The 12,521-nt window shown below is 37.6% G+C and overlaps 1 protein-coding gene across 4 annotated transcripts in view; it reads left to right on the top strand.

The window, feature by feature from the left end:
• The window catches only part of VPS8 (VPS8 subunit of CORVET complex), a 262,885-nt gene that overhangs the window by 217,817 nt on the left and 32,547 nt on the right, over positions 1 to 12,521 (top strand). For 3 of the 4 annotated variants that reach the window (XM_079100596.1, XM_079100597.1, XM_079100599.1), the window contains one exon: positions 1,038 to 1,091. The exons of the other annotated variant lie outside the window; for it this stretch is intronic. In XM_079100596.1, coding sequence (XP_078956722.1) covers positions 1,038 to 1,091 — 54 coding nt within the window. The remainder of the gene's footprint in view (positions 1 to 1,037; positions 1,092 to 12,521) is intronic. 4 annotated transcript variants of the gene reach the window in all.

Raw genomic sequence — 12,521 nt, 5'->3', positions numbered from 1 at the left:
ATTTTCTGCAACTTCCAAGGGCTGTATTCCCCAGGGGCAGTAGGCCTGGAGTCTGTGAGGTTACTGCCTGGTCTGGGGACTTGGACTTTGGTTTCAGAGGATTCAGTTCTTGGATGAGGTGACTGGCAAAAATATTATGGTGGAAGAGCCCAGCCCTTGCTTAGCTCAAGGCAGCAGGGAAGCAGAGAGTAAAGTAGAGTCTCCACAGGGACAAAATATAAACCCCAAAGGCCTCTATAAATTTCTTTCTAACCACTGTTTTAGGTGTATCCATAAATTTCTTTAAATGCTTTTTTGAGGTAATAATTGATACAATTATAAAGTACAAATTTGATAAATATATACATTCATGAATCCTTCATGACAATCAGATAACACCCTATTTGCCACCACCAAAAATTTACTCAGTTCCCTGAAAATCACTGAGTAGCTTTTTTTTTTTTTTTTTTTTTTTTTTTTTGCGGTGCTGGGGATTGAACCCAGGACCTTGTGCTTGCAAGATGAGCACTCTACCAACTGAGCTATCTCCCCAGCCCCACTGAGTAGCTTTCTGTTAAAAATAGATTAGTTTGCATTCTCTGGAATTTTAGATAAATGAAATTATAAAGCATGTGCTCTTTTTTTCTGACTTCCTTCACTCAGCATAATTATTTGAGGTGCATTCACATGACTTTATCAAGTCTTCATTCCTTCTTACTGACCTCTGCAAGAAAGGGCTGCCATTGCTTATTACATCAGTTGATTAACAGTATCACCAAGGCACTATATCTGTTTAGTTCCTCACCATTTGATTAAAACCAATTTGAGCCATTTGTCCTATTTATCTTACCCTAATCATATTTTTATCTTGACTAACAACTGACTTTTTGATCTCTAGAAAAATTTTAATGGGACTTAACGTAAAATCTATTCATCAGTCTTCTGAAAATATCTGTTTTATCTCAATTGCACCAGTTTTGTTGAATTTTTTTGAATGTGAGTCAAATAAAACTAGACTATAACTAGAAAGGTGTTAAAATTTTTGCCTTTTTTCCCAGGTAAAAATGTCACCATCGTATCATCAATCCAGAGGGGATCCTGCTGCTAAGAAGGTAAATGAGTTTTTAAAACAAAAAACAACACCACCGTCTGTGTGTTTATTCTCCTCTGTTGTCTTGTCAAAGTGGCAATGATTTTTAATCATCTTAATGCTGTCGGAGATCCTTTTTGAGTGGATGCTTTAATGGCATGTTGCCAGGACTCCTTGGCTCTTCCACAGAAGCCAGGTGGGTTTTGGAGCCTAGCATCAGTCTCCTGGCAACTAGGCGTTCTAGAATTCCCATCCTTTCCACCAAGCATGACATCCTGATATCAGTGAGTGGTAGCAGATGAAAGATATTCTAAGGAGAGAGCTGTATAGATTTTTTCTTTTCTTTTCTTTGTTCTAATTAGTTATATGTGATAGCACAATGTATTTCGACATATTATACATATATGGAGTACAACTTCTCGTTCTTCTGGTTGTACATGATGTAGAATTACATTGTTCATGTAATCTTATATGCATATAGGACAGTGATGTCCAATTCATTCTCTTTCCTATTCCCATTCCCCCTTCCTTCCCCTATGTCTAATCCAAAGTACTTTGGATTAGATTTTCTTAATTGGGTGTTTTCCCTCTAAATAACTGTGCCTGAAAAACTGACTGGAAATATTAACACTTCAGCACATACGACCTATGAGGTCCTCAATAAATAGTGTTAGAGTAAACCTGTCATCTGCAGTGCTTTAATTCCTACTTGTGAACTGTGTGGCACAGATGAACTCTTGAGTGCTTCACCTGAGCGATCCTCAGATGATGTCACCAGTACCACTAAAACCCTTTTCTCTCTCCAGCTGCAACTGTGCAGTTGAAACATAAACAGACTGACATTGCTCTTGTGTTTTCTTTCACCATTTTTCTTTCTCTGATAGTGAAGCATTTTCTTTCCTTGGCCTTTTTTTTACAGTTTCAGCCAGCATCCATGTCAGCAAAGGATTGTAGAACAAAAATAACAACCCGCTGGCTCTCTTGACTAACAGCAGGTTTTAGCTTCAAAGCAATGTGCCAAGAACGGGTCCCTTTTCTCTGCCTGCAGAAGCCCCTGAGACATTTTCAAAAGAAAAAAGAGGAAAAACAAAAGCTGTGGTCTGAAAAGCCCCGTAGCGTGCTGTACAGGAAAGTCTTTTGCACTCTTGTCAAGGCAGCACGGGCGGCATGCCTGAGGCGCTGAGTGTTGCTACTCAGAACAGTCACACTGTACTGCAGGGAGCCTAGTTACCTTCGTACTCCTGCAGGGAACACCTGAGACAGGTTACTCATGAGAAGAGGGTTTATTTAACTCATGGTTTGGGAGGTTCAAGTTCAAGATTGGATAGCCCTGGGGGTTTGGGCCCCTGGCAAGAGTGGCGCATCATGGCAGGAACACATACATGTTGGAGTGCTGCCCACATCGCAAGCTAAAAAGCAGAAAGGATGAGACCAGGGTCCCACAATCACTTCCAAATGCCTGACCCTGATGACTCAAGGACCTGGCATTCAGCCCCTCTTCCCTGAGGTCCACAACACCTCCCAACACTCTTTTCCAAGGACCACGCCCTCAAAACATCGACCTTTGGGGTGCATTCATCATCCAAAGCCTGAGTGTCTCTCCAGCTGCAGCAGTGCAGCTGAAATGTAAACAGTCTCAGTAAACACAAAGAAATTGAAATGCAAAGGGAAGTTTTTTTCTGTCGAAGCTCTCCAAATTTAGCCATGGGAAACACTTCTAAAGTAGTGATTAAAAATGTGTGCTGAGGATACAGCCTGAATTGAACTCAGAGATTTACTCTTCTCAATTATCTGAATAACCCTGATTAAGCTAGTCTTGCTTTTTCTTCCTATGTAAAATAGTAATGCTCCGTGTCTGAATTCTTATAAATATGTATTGAAATACTAAGTACCTCACATTTGTGTTTGACATATAATAAGTTCTTAAGTTGTTGTCAATACTAGTATTAAAGCACAAGTCTGGACTGGAGTTGTGGCTCAGTGGTAGAGCACCTGCCTGGCATGTGTGAAGCCCTGGGTTCAATCCTCAGCACTGTATATAAATAAATAAATAAATAAATAATCCATTGACAACTAAAAAATATTTTTTTAAAAAAGCATAACTCTTCCAACTCCTAATTGCTACTATGTATTATTGTCCAGTCAACAAATACATGTTATACTAGATACTGAGTTAAACATTAAATAAGAGATAAAAAATAACAACCCTTGTTCTTAAGGACCTCAGCATTTAGTGGGATGGTAGAAGGTAAACTGACAATTACCAAACAGGCCGCCACATGTGCAGGTTGCTGCCAGCCCCAAGAAGAGGCCCTGTTTTGAAATGACTGAGCTAATTTAATACAGTTTTATGTTTTTTTATGGTACAAGTCTCAGTGAAAAACTTGGGGGAATGGTTAGCTTCTCCCCTACAACCTGGTGGGTGTAACAAAAGCAAATTCTGATACATATATAAGCATTTATTTTAAAAATGCCCATTTAGAGGTAGGTTCATGCTGGTAATTCCAGGTCTTTGTCATTTTGGGTGTGCGACCTCTCAGCTATGACAGTATTACAGAATCAGGATTCTCTTATTCTTATAATCTACTTCAGGAAAACAGAAACTTTCTTCGCCAACGGACTGGACAGTGATATTAAGTGGTGAAGTGTGCAAAAGTTGGGATTGTCTCTAAAGTAATTTGTCCGGTCTACATAGCTTGAAAATCTTTTATTTCATAAGTGAGAATCCCTTTCCAGTATTCACCATGAAACTGATTAACAAGACATTAATCTCATTGATTAAAATATTTGCTTTTGGATGCGTGGTTTTTGTTTTTGTTTTGTTTTTAGCTATTTGCAAAGTCTTTGGTAAAAATTTGTCAATAAATGAGAAGCTGGAGGGGTTTTAGTAGAGGCCTATGGGAGTTCATGTTAACTGGCAACTCCTGAAATACAGATTTTTAATTAGGGCTACTGACCACCCCTGAGTTGAAGCCCAAACTAAATAATTCATATTTATTATTAGACTCTCTATGGTGTTAAATAATACATATTTAGTATCAAACTCTTTAGCATATATATCATACAGATTCCTATCCCAGACTAAGGGGTCTAGGAAGGCTTCCCAGAGGAGGGAAAGCTTGGTTTAACCTTGAGAAATAAGGGGAAGTGTATCCCAGGCAGACAAGGGGTGAGTATCAAACATTGGAGGAAATGAGGTGGGTTCTGTTTGTCTTAAATATGAAAGCGTGAGGAAGTCTGGTGAGAGATAAGTGAGGATCCAGATCACAAGGAGTCCCCGTCTGTGAAGTTTGCTTTTTTATCTTTAGGATAAAGCTTTCTACCAAAGGTAAGTTTAAAGGCAGAAAGACCAATTAAAAGAACAGGACAGTTGTTCAAGCAAGATAAAAGGTCCTAACCCTAGGCTCTGCTAACAGAGTGAAGCAATGAGATCAATTCAAATTTTAGCTTTTTTCCCCCCAGAAAATTCTTTTGATATCGCCTATGTATGAATTAGGTATCCTTTCATAGCGCCCTGAACCAGTCTTTACCAACATACTTCCCCTGATGTGTTGAAATTACCTCTTCGCTTATGCTATATCTCACTTCAGACCATGGTTTTCTGAAGGCAGAAACCACATCAGTTTTCTTTTAGTACTGTATCCCCAACTGTAAAATAAGAGAGTCACTCATCATTGAATGAATGAGAAGTATAGGAAAGAGATCTCACAGGACCTTGGTTGTTCATGGGAAGTGAGGGAAAAAGGAAGTTTCTGGCCCAGATGGTTTAGGAAGAACAAATGAAATATCATTTTTGACCAAGGCTTGATTCCCTGCGTTGTCAGGTCTTTACGTTTGTGCTGAGTCAGCAATGGCAATCAATGTGAGACTTAATGCCTAATTACTACTTTCTTGCCCAACTTTTTTATTTTGGTGTGTATATGCTTGTGTGTATATATGTATATCTACATGTCTATTCTGGTTCTTGTTCTTGAGCTACAGTCTCTTCCCAAAGTCTCATTGACAGATGGAAGCAGCAATATGGCTGTTGAACAGTGACTGCCAAAGTGACATGTGTAAGAAACACAGAGGAACCCTTAGCATTCTTTATCTATCCAAAGAGTCTCTTTTGACCCATAACTAAAAGAAATATCGGTGACTCTGCCATCAACATGGGCCCTGCCAAGAGCTGGATTCAAGTGCTGAAGAAACAGGAAGAATGCTCAGGGGTCTCTGCTAACTTCTTGGGACACATGTCTTTCATAGCAGTCACTTTTCGGAATGTCACTGTTCTACTCTGCTGCCACGTGACAGAGTGTGTAGCACATTCCATAGCATGTATCTTTTCACAAGCACTTTGCATTTTAGGTATAATTTACAAAAGCTTTAGAAATATTTATTGCATAAATAAGTATAATACATACATATAAAATTTGTATATTTCATATATATAAAATTTCTTCACCATTGTGTCTAATTGATGACTGCAAGAACAAAGTTGGAAGATACATGTGCTTCCCTGTGATCTTTTCAGAATTTGATCATGAATGACCAGAAATTTTAAAATCAGGAGGCACTGCTGCTAGATGAAAATTGACATAAAAGTCCAATACAATGGGTTCCCTAGAGTAGATCCAAATTGGAGGAGTTGGCATTGGTCAAGGAGGAGTGAAGGTGTTCAGGGAATTAGTTGGAGGCAGCATCAAAGACCACTTGGCTATGAGGCATTTCTTCTTGACTCCAAAGAAACACCCACCAGGACTTTTTAAGCAAAGCTGGTCTATTAGATGCGTAATCACCAGAGAAAGCATGTTGTCTTCAAGTTTCCCCAGAAACCTGGATCTACCTGCTGAGTCATATTCTGAAGCAGATGAGCTTTCTCTGCTGGTGTGTCTGCAAAAGCCCAAGGGGCCAAAAGCATTCTGGATGGAGGACCACTCAGACTGGTCATTCCACTGGAACAGCCACAGTTATGTTCTCTTCAGTGTCACTTCTTCCAAACAGGACCAAGGTGCAGTGAATGAGAGAGTAGAAAACCCTTCCAATAGCCCTTATTCCATTCAGTACTCAACAAGCCTCAGGTGCCGGGTGTTGGAGGAACAAAGGTCAGTGGCATACAGTTCTCGCTTTCAGCACATTTACAAGCTAATGGCAATTGTGCATTTAATATCCAAGCCTCTGAGAAACTGATTTTCAGTTTTCAAATATTCAACCATATTTTAAGAATTTGAAGCTGATTTTTTCTTTTTCTTTTTTTTAATTCCGAGTGTTCTAGTAAAGTAAGGTTTTCATGGTCTAAGTTCTAATCTTGGCACCCTTGTCAGGTGTAGACAACTATGCTTGCTCATGATTTTTATTGAATTGCTGAGTTTTTGGTTTGGTTTTGTTTTAAGAGAAAAAGTTTCACCAAGCTACCATCTCCATAGCAACAGAAAAGCTGGCTGCAGTGTCTCAGCTGGCTGGCCCCCAAAATGGCTTGTTAGTTTCACAAAAGTCAAGAGAAGTGTGAGAGAGAGAAAACATGGAGAGAGATACAGCATTTTCTAGCCATCATTTGATGGTGGGTTAAATAAAGTTCATTTACCTTTTCATTTAACCCTTAACTCTTCTTGCAAAGATGCAAGTTCTCATAAATAGCAAAGTGATAGCCCTTGGTTGGTGTCAGTCATTCTTTTCCTCGGAATCTTTGTCATAGTAGAGCTTATATTCCAAATGTGACTTGAATAAAAAAGAAAAGAAATAGGACTGACTTGACCTTTGTTGTGGCACAGGCAGGATCGAAGATGTCAGCAAGCCAGGTGCTTCTTCTGCTGAATGAAGAAACTGAGGTATAGTTGCCTTCAGATACCTGAAGGGCACTAATTTGGAAAAAAAAGCATAGCATTCTTAATAGTTTAGAAGACAGAAGTGGTACCTTTGGGTAGCCACTGTGTAGATGGAGGTATCAGCTTGGTATGAGAACTTTATATGTACAGTTACCAATATGTGCCAATACTGACATTATTATTAACTTAAAAATCTAAGTTAGGACCGTGGGGGGTTCTTTTTAGGTGTTTCTGTTTAATTTTTTAGTGGTGCCACAGAGTTTAGCATGTGCACCTTAGATTTTTTGATTCAGCTTCTGATTTAAACTAACAATTCCAGTTGTAAGTTAAAGCATTACTTCCTTCCCCCTTTCTATGATACTATTATAGTACATCTGTTAATGCATTTCAATAATTATTACTTTATTATCTGTCATTTCCTTAGCTTAATAAAACTTTGCTTCCACATCAACTTTATGCAGATAAGTTACACATGTATTACATTTCTTTTTAACTCTTGTTTTATTTTGTTTTTACTGTTGTAGAGATTGAAACCAGTTCCTCCCACATGCTAGGCAAGTTCTCTACCACTGAGCTACAACAGCCCAGCTCTTTTTTCTTTCCTTTTTCTTTTTTTTTTTAACGATTTATTTGTTTATTTGTTTTATGTATGTGTGTATGTATGTATGTATGTATATTGTGGTGCTGGGGATTGAACCCAGGGCCTTGGGCATGTGAGGCAAATACTCTACCAACTGAGCTATATCCCTAGCCCCTACTTATTTATTTATTTATTTACTTTTTAAAATTTACTTATTTTCATTCATTGTAAACAAATGGGGTAAAACTTATTTCTCTGATTGTACATGAAGTTGAGTCATACCATTTATGTAATCATACGTGTACATAGGGTAATGATGTTTGTCTCAATCTTTTATTTTTCCCTTCCCCCCACCCCTCCCACCCCTCTTTTCTCTATACAACCCATCATTCCTCCATTCTTGCCTCCCTCCCACCCCTCATTGTGTATCATTATCCACTTATCAGAGAGATAAGATAATGGTTTTGGGATTGGCTTATCTCACGTAGCATGATATTCTCCAACTTCATCCATCTACCTGCAGATGCCATAATTTTATTATTCTTTATGGCTGAGTAATATTCCATTGCATATATATTCCACAGTTTCTTTATCCATTCATCAATTGAGAGCATCTAGGTTGGTTCCACAGTCTAGCTATTGTGAATTCAGCAACTATTAACATTGATGTGGATGCATCCCTGTAGCGTGCTGATTTTAAGTCCTTTGGGTATAGGCCAAGGAGTGGGATAGCTGGGTCAAATGGTGGTTCCATTCCAAGTTTTCCAAGGAATCTCCACACTGCTTTCCAGAGTGGCTACACTATTTTGCATCCCCACCATCAATGTATGAGTGTACCTTTTCCCCACATCCTTGCCAACACCTGTTGTTGCTTGTATTCTTGATAATCACCATTCTAATTGTGGTGAGATGAAATCTTAGGGTAGTTTTGATTTGCATTTCTCTTATTACTAGAGATGTTGAACATATTTTCATATATCTGTTGATTGCTTGTAGATCTTCTTCTGTGAAGTGTCTGCTCATTTCGTTAGCCCATTTGTTGATTGGGTTATTTGTATTCTTGGTGTAAAATATTTTGAGTTCTTTACAGATTCTGGAGATTAGTGCTCTATCTGAAGTGCATGTGGCAAAGATTTTCTCCTGCGCTGTAGGCCCTCTCTTCACATTGCTGATAGTTTCCTTTGCTGAGAAAAAGCTTTTTAGTTTGAATCTATCCCAATTATTTATTCCTACTTTTATTTCTTGTGCTTTGGGAGTCTTATTGAGGAAGTCTGATCCTAAGGCGACATGTTGAAGATTTGGACCAACTTTTTCTTCTATAAGATGAAGGGTCTCTGGTCTGATTCCGAGGTCCTTGATCCATTTTGAGTTAAGTTTTGTGCAGGGTGAGAGATAAGGGTTTAGTTTCATTCTGCTGCATGTGGATTTCTAATTTCCCCAGCACCATTTGTTGAACAGGCTGTCTTTTCTCCATTGTATGTTTTTGGCACCTTTATCTAGTATGAGAAAATTGTATTTATTTGAGTTTGTCTTTGTGTCCTCTATTCTGTACCATTGATCTACCTGTCTATTTTGGTGCCAATACCATGCCAATTTTGTTACTGTTGTTCTGTAGTATAATTGGAGTTCTGGTATTGTGATACCCCCTGCTTCACTCTTTCTGCTAAGGATTGCTTTAGCTATTCTGGGTTTCTTATTCTTCCAGATGAATTTCATGATTGCTTCTCTATTTCTATGACGTACGTCATTGGGATTTTAATTGGAATTGCATTGAATTTGCTTAGCACCTTAGGTAGTATGGCCATTTTGACAATATTAATTCTGCCTATCCAAGAACATGGGAGATCTTTCCATCTTCTAAGGCTTTCTTTAATTTCTTTCTTTAGTGTTCTGTAGTTCTCATTGTAGAGGTCTTTCACCTCTTTTGTGAGATTAATTCCCAAGTGTTTTAGTTTTTTTGAGACTGTTGTGAATTTTCCTAAATTCTCTTTCAGAGAATTCATCACTCATGTATAAAAATGCATTAGATTTATGAGCATTGATTCTATATCCTGCTACTTTACTGAATTCATTTATCAGTTCTAGAAGTTTTCTGGTGGAACTTTTCGGCTCCTCAAAATATAGAATCATGTCATTGGCAAATAGGGATAGTTTGAGTTCTTCTTTTCCTATTAATATCCCTTTAATTTCTTTGGTCTGTCTAATTGCTCTGGCTAGAATTTCAAGGACGATGTTCAATTGAAGTGGTGAAAGAGGGTATCCCTGCCTTGTTGCACTTTTTAGGGGGAATGCTTTCAGTTTTTCTCCATTTAGAATGATATTGGCCATAGGCTTAGCATAGATAGCCTTTACAATGTTGCTGAATGTTCCCACTATCCCTATTTTTTCTAGAGTTTTGAGCATGAAAGGGTACTGTATTTTATCAAAAGCTTTTTCTGCATCTAATAAAATAATCATGTGATTAATAATCATGTGATTCTTTAAGTCTGTTGATATGGTGAATTACATTTACTGATTTCCAGATGTTGAACCAACCTTGCATCCCTGGGATAAAACCCACTTGATCGTGGTGCACTATCTTTTTAATATGCAATTTGCTAAAATTTTGTTAAGAATTTTTGCATCTATGTTCATTAGGGATATTGGTCTGAAATTTTCTTTCCTCGATGTGTCTCTGTCTGGTTTTGGTATCAGGGTGATATTAGCTTCATAGAATGAGTTGGATTTGAGTTTCTATTTCATGGAATAATTTGAGGAGTATTGAAATGAGCTGTTCTTTGAAGGTCTTGTAGAACTCGGCTGAGAATCAATCTGGTCCTGGACTTTTCTTTGTTGGTAGGCTTTTGATGACTTCTTCTATTTCATTGCTTGAAATTCATCTATTTAAATTGTGTATGTCCTCTTGATTCAGTTTGGGTGGATCATATGTCTCTAGAAATCTGTTGATGCCTTTGAGATTTCCTGTTTTGTTGGAGTATAAATTTTCAAAATAGCTTCTAATTATGTTTTGTATTTCAATAGTGTCTGTCGTGATATTTCCTTTTTCATCCCAAATTTTAGTAATTTGAGTTTTCTCTCTCCTTTTTGTTACTATGGCTAAGGGTTTATCAATTTTGTTTATTTTTTCAAAGAACCGACTTTTATTTTGTCAGTTTTTTCTATTGTATGTTTCAATTTCATTGATTTCAGCTCTGATTTTTAACTATTTCCTGTCTTCCACTACTTTTGGTGTTGATCTGTTCTTCTTTTTCTAGAGCTTTGAGCTGTAGTGTTAGGTTGTTTATTTGTTGACTTTTTCTTCTTTTATTGAATGCACTCCATGAAATAAATCTTCCTCTAAGTACTGCTTTCATAGTGTCCCAGAGATTTTGATATGTTGTATCTTTGTTCTTGTTTACCTCTAAGAACTTTTTATTTCCCCCCCTCACCCGGGTGTCTTCTGTTATCCATGTATCGTTCTATAGCTATTGTTTAATCTCCAGGTGTTGGAGTAGTTTCTGTTTTTTATTTTGTCATTGGTTTCTAATTTCAATCCATTATGATCTGATAGAATACAAGGTAGTATCTCTGTCTTCTTGTATTTGCTAAGAGTAGCTCTGTGGCATAACATGTGGTCTATTTTAGAGAAGGACCCATGTGCTGCTGAGAAGAAAGTGTATTCGCTCATTGATGGGTGCAATATTGTATATATGTCTTTTAAGTATAAATTATCAATTGTGTTATTGAGATCTATGTTTTCTTTGTTCAATTTTTGTTTGGAAGATCTGTTCAGTGGTGAGAGACGTGTGTTAAAATCACCTAGTATTATTGTGTTGCGGTCTATTTGATTCCTGGAATTGAGAAGGATTTGTTTGACATACATGGATGAGCTACTGTTTGGGGTATAAATGTTTATGATTGTTATGTCTTGCTGAATTATGCCTCCCGTAAGCAGTATGAAATGTCCTTCTTTGCCCCTTCTGACTAACTTTGGCTTAAAGTCCAGTTTATCTGATATGAGGATGAATACCCCTGCTTTTTTGCTGAGTCCATGTGCATGGTATGTTTTTTCCCATCCTTTCACCTTTAGTCTGTGGGTATCTCTTTCTATGAGAAGAGTCTCTTCAAGGCAGCATATTGTTGGGTCTTTCTTGTTAATCCAGTCTGCCAGTCTGTGTCTTTTTTTTTTTTTTTTTTTTTTTTTTTGCAGTGCTAGGGATCGAACCCAGGGCCTTGTGCTTGCATGGCAAGCACTCTACTGAGTGAGCTATCTCCCCAGCCCCAGTCTGTGTCTTTTGATTGATGAGTTCAGGCCATTAATATTCAGGGTTATTATTGAGATGTGATTTGTATTCCTGGTCATTTTGGCTTATTTTTGGTTTTTAACTTGACTTGGTTTCTCCTTTGTTTGGCTATTCCTTTAGGGTAATTCCTCCCTTTGCTGACTTACATTGTTGTTTTTCATCTCTTCCTCATGGAATATTTTGCTGAGAATATTCTATAGTGCCGGCTTTCTATTTGTAAATTCTTGTAACTTTTGTTTTTCATGGAAGGATTTTATTTCGTCGTCAAATCTGAATGTAAGTTTTGCTGGGTATAAGATTCTTGGTTGGCATCCATTTTCTTTCAGACTTGAAAAATGCTGTTCCAGGCCCTTCTAGCTTTTAGGGTCTGGGTTGAGAAATCTGCTGATATCCATATTGGTTTCCCCCTGAATGTAATCTGATTTTTTTCTCTCACGGCCTTTAAAATTCTATCTTTATTATGTATGTTAAGTATTTTAATTATAATGTGCCTTGGTGTGGGTCATTTGTAATTTTTGCACATTTAGTGTCCTATAAGCCTCTTGTACCTGGTTTTCCGTTTCATTCTCTAGATTTGGGAAATTTTCTGATATTATTTCATTGAATAGATTGTTCATTCCTTTGGTTTGTTTCTCTAAGCCTTCCTCAATTCCAATAATTCTTAAATTTGGCCTTTTCATGATATCCCATAGTTCTTGGAGATTCTGTTCATGATTTCTTACCATCTTCTCTGTTTGGTCAACTTTGTTTTCAAGGTTAAATATTTTGTCTTCAGTGTCTGAGGT

This window comes from Sciurus vulgaris, assembly GCF_902686455.1.
Source record: "Sciurus vulgaris genome assembly, chromosome: 10".
NCBI classification, from domain to species: Eukaryota; Metazoa; Chordata; class Mammalia; order Rodentia; family Sciuridae; genus Sciurus; species Sciurus vulgaris.
This window is presented reverse-complemented; position numbering and strand designations above follow the sequence as displayed.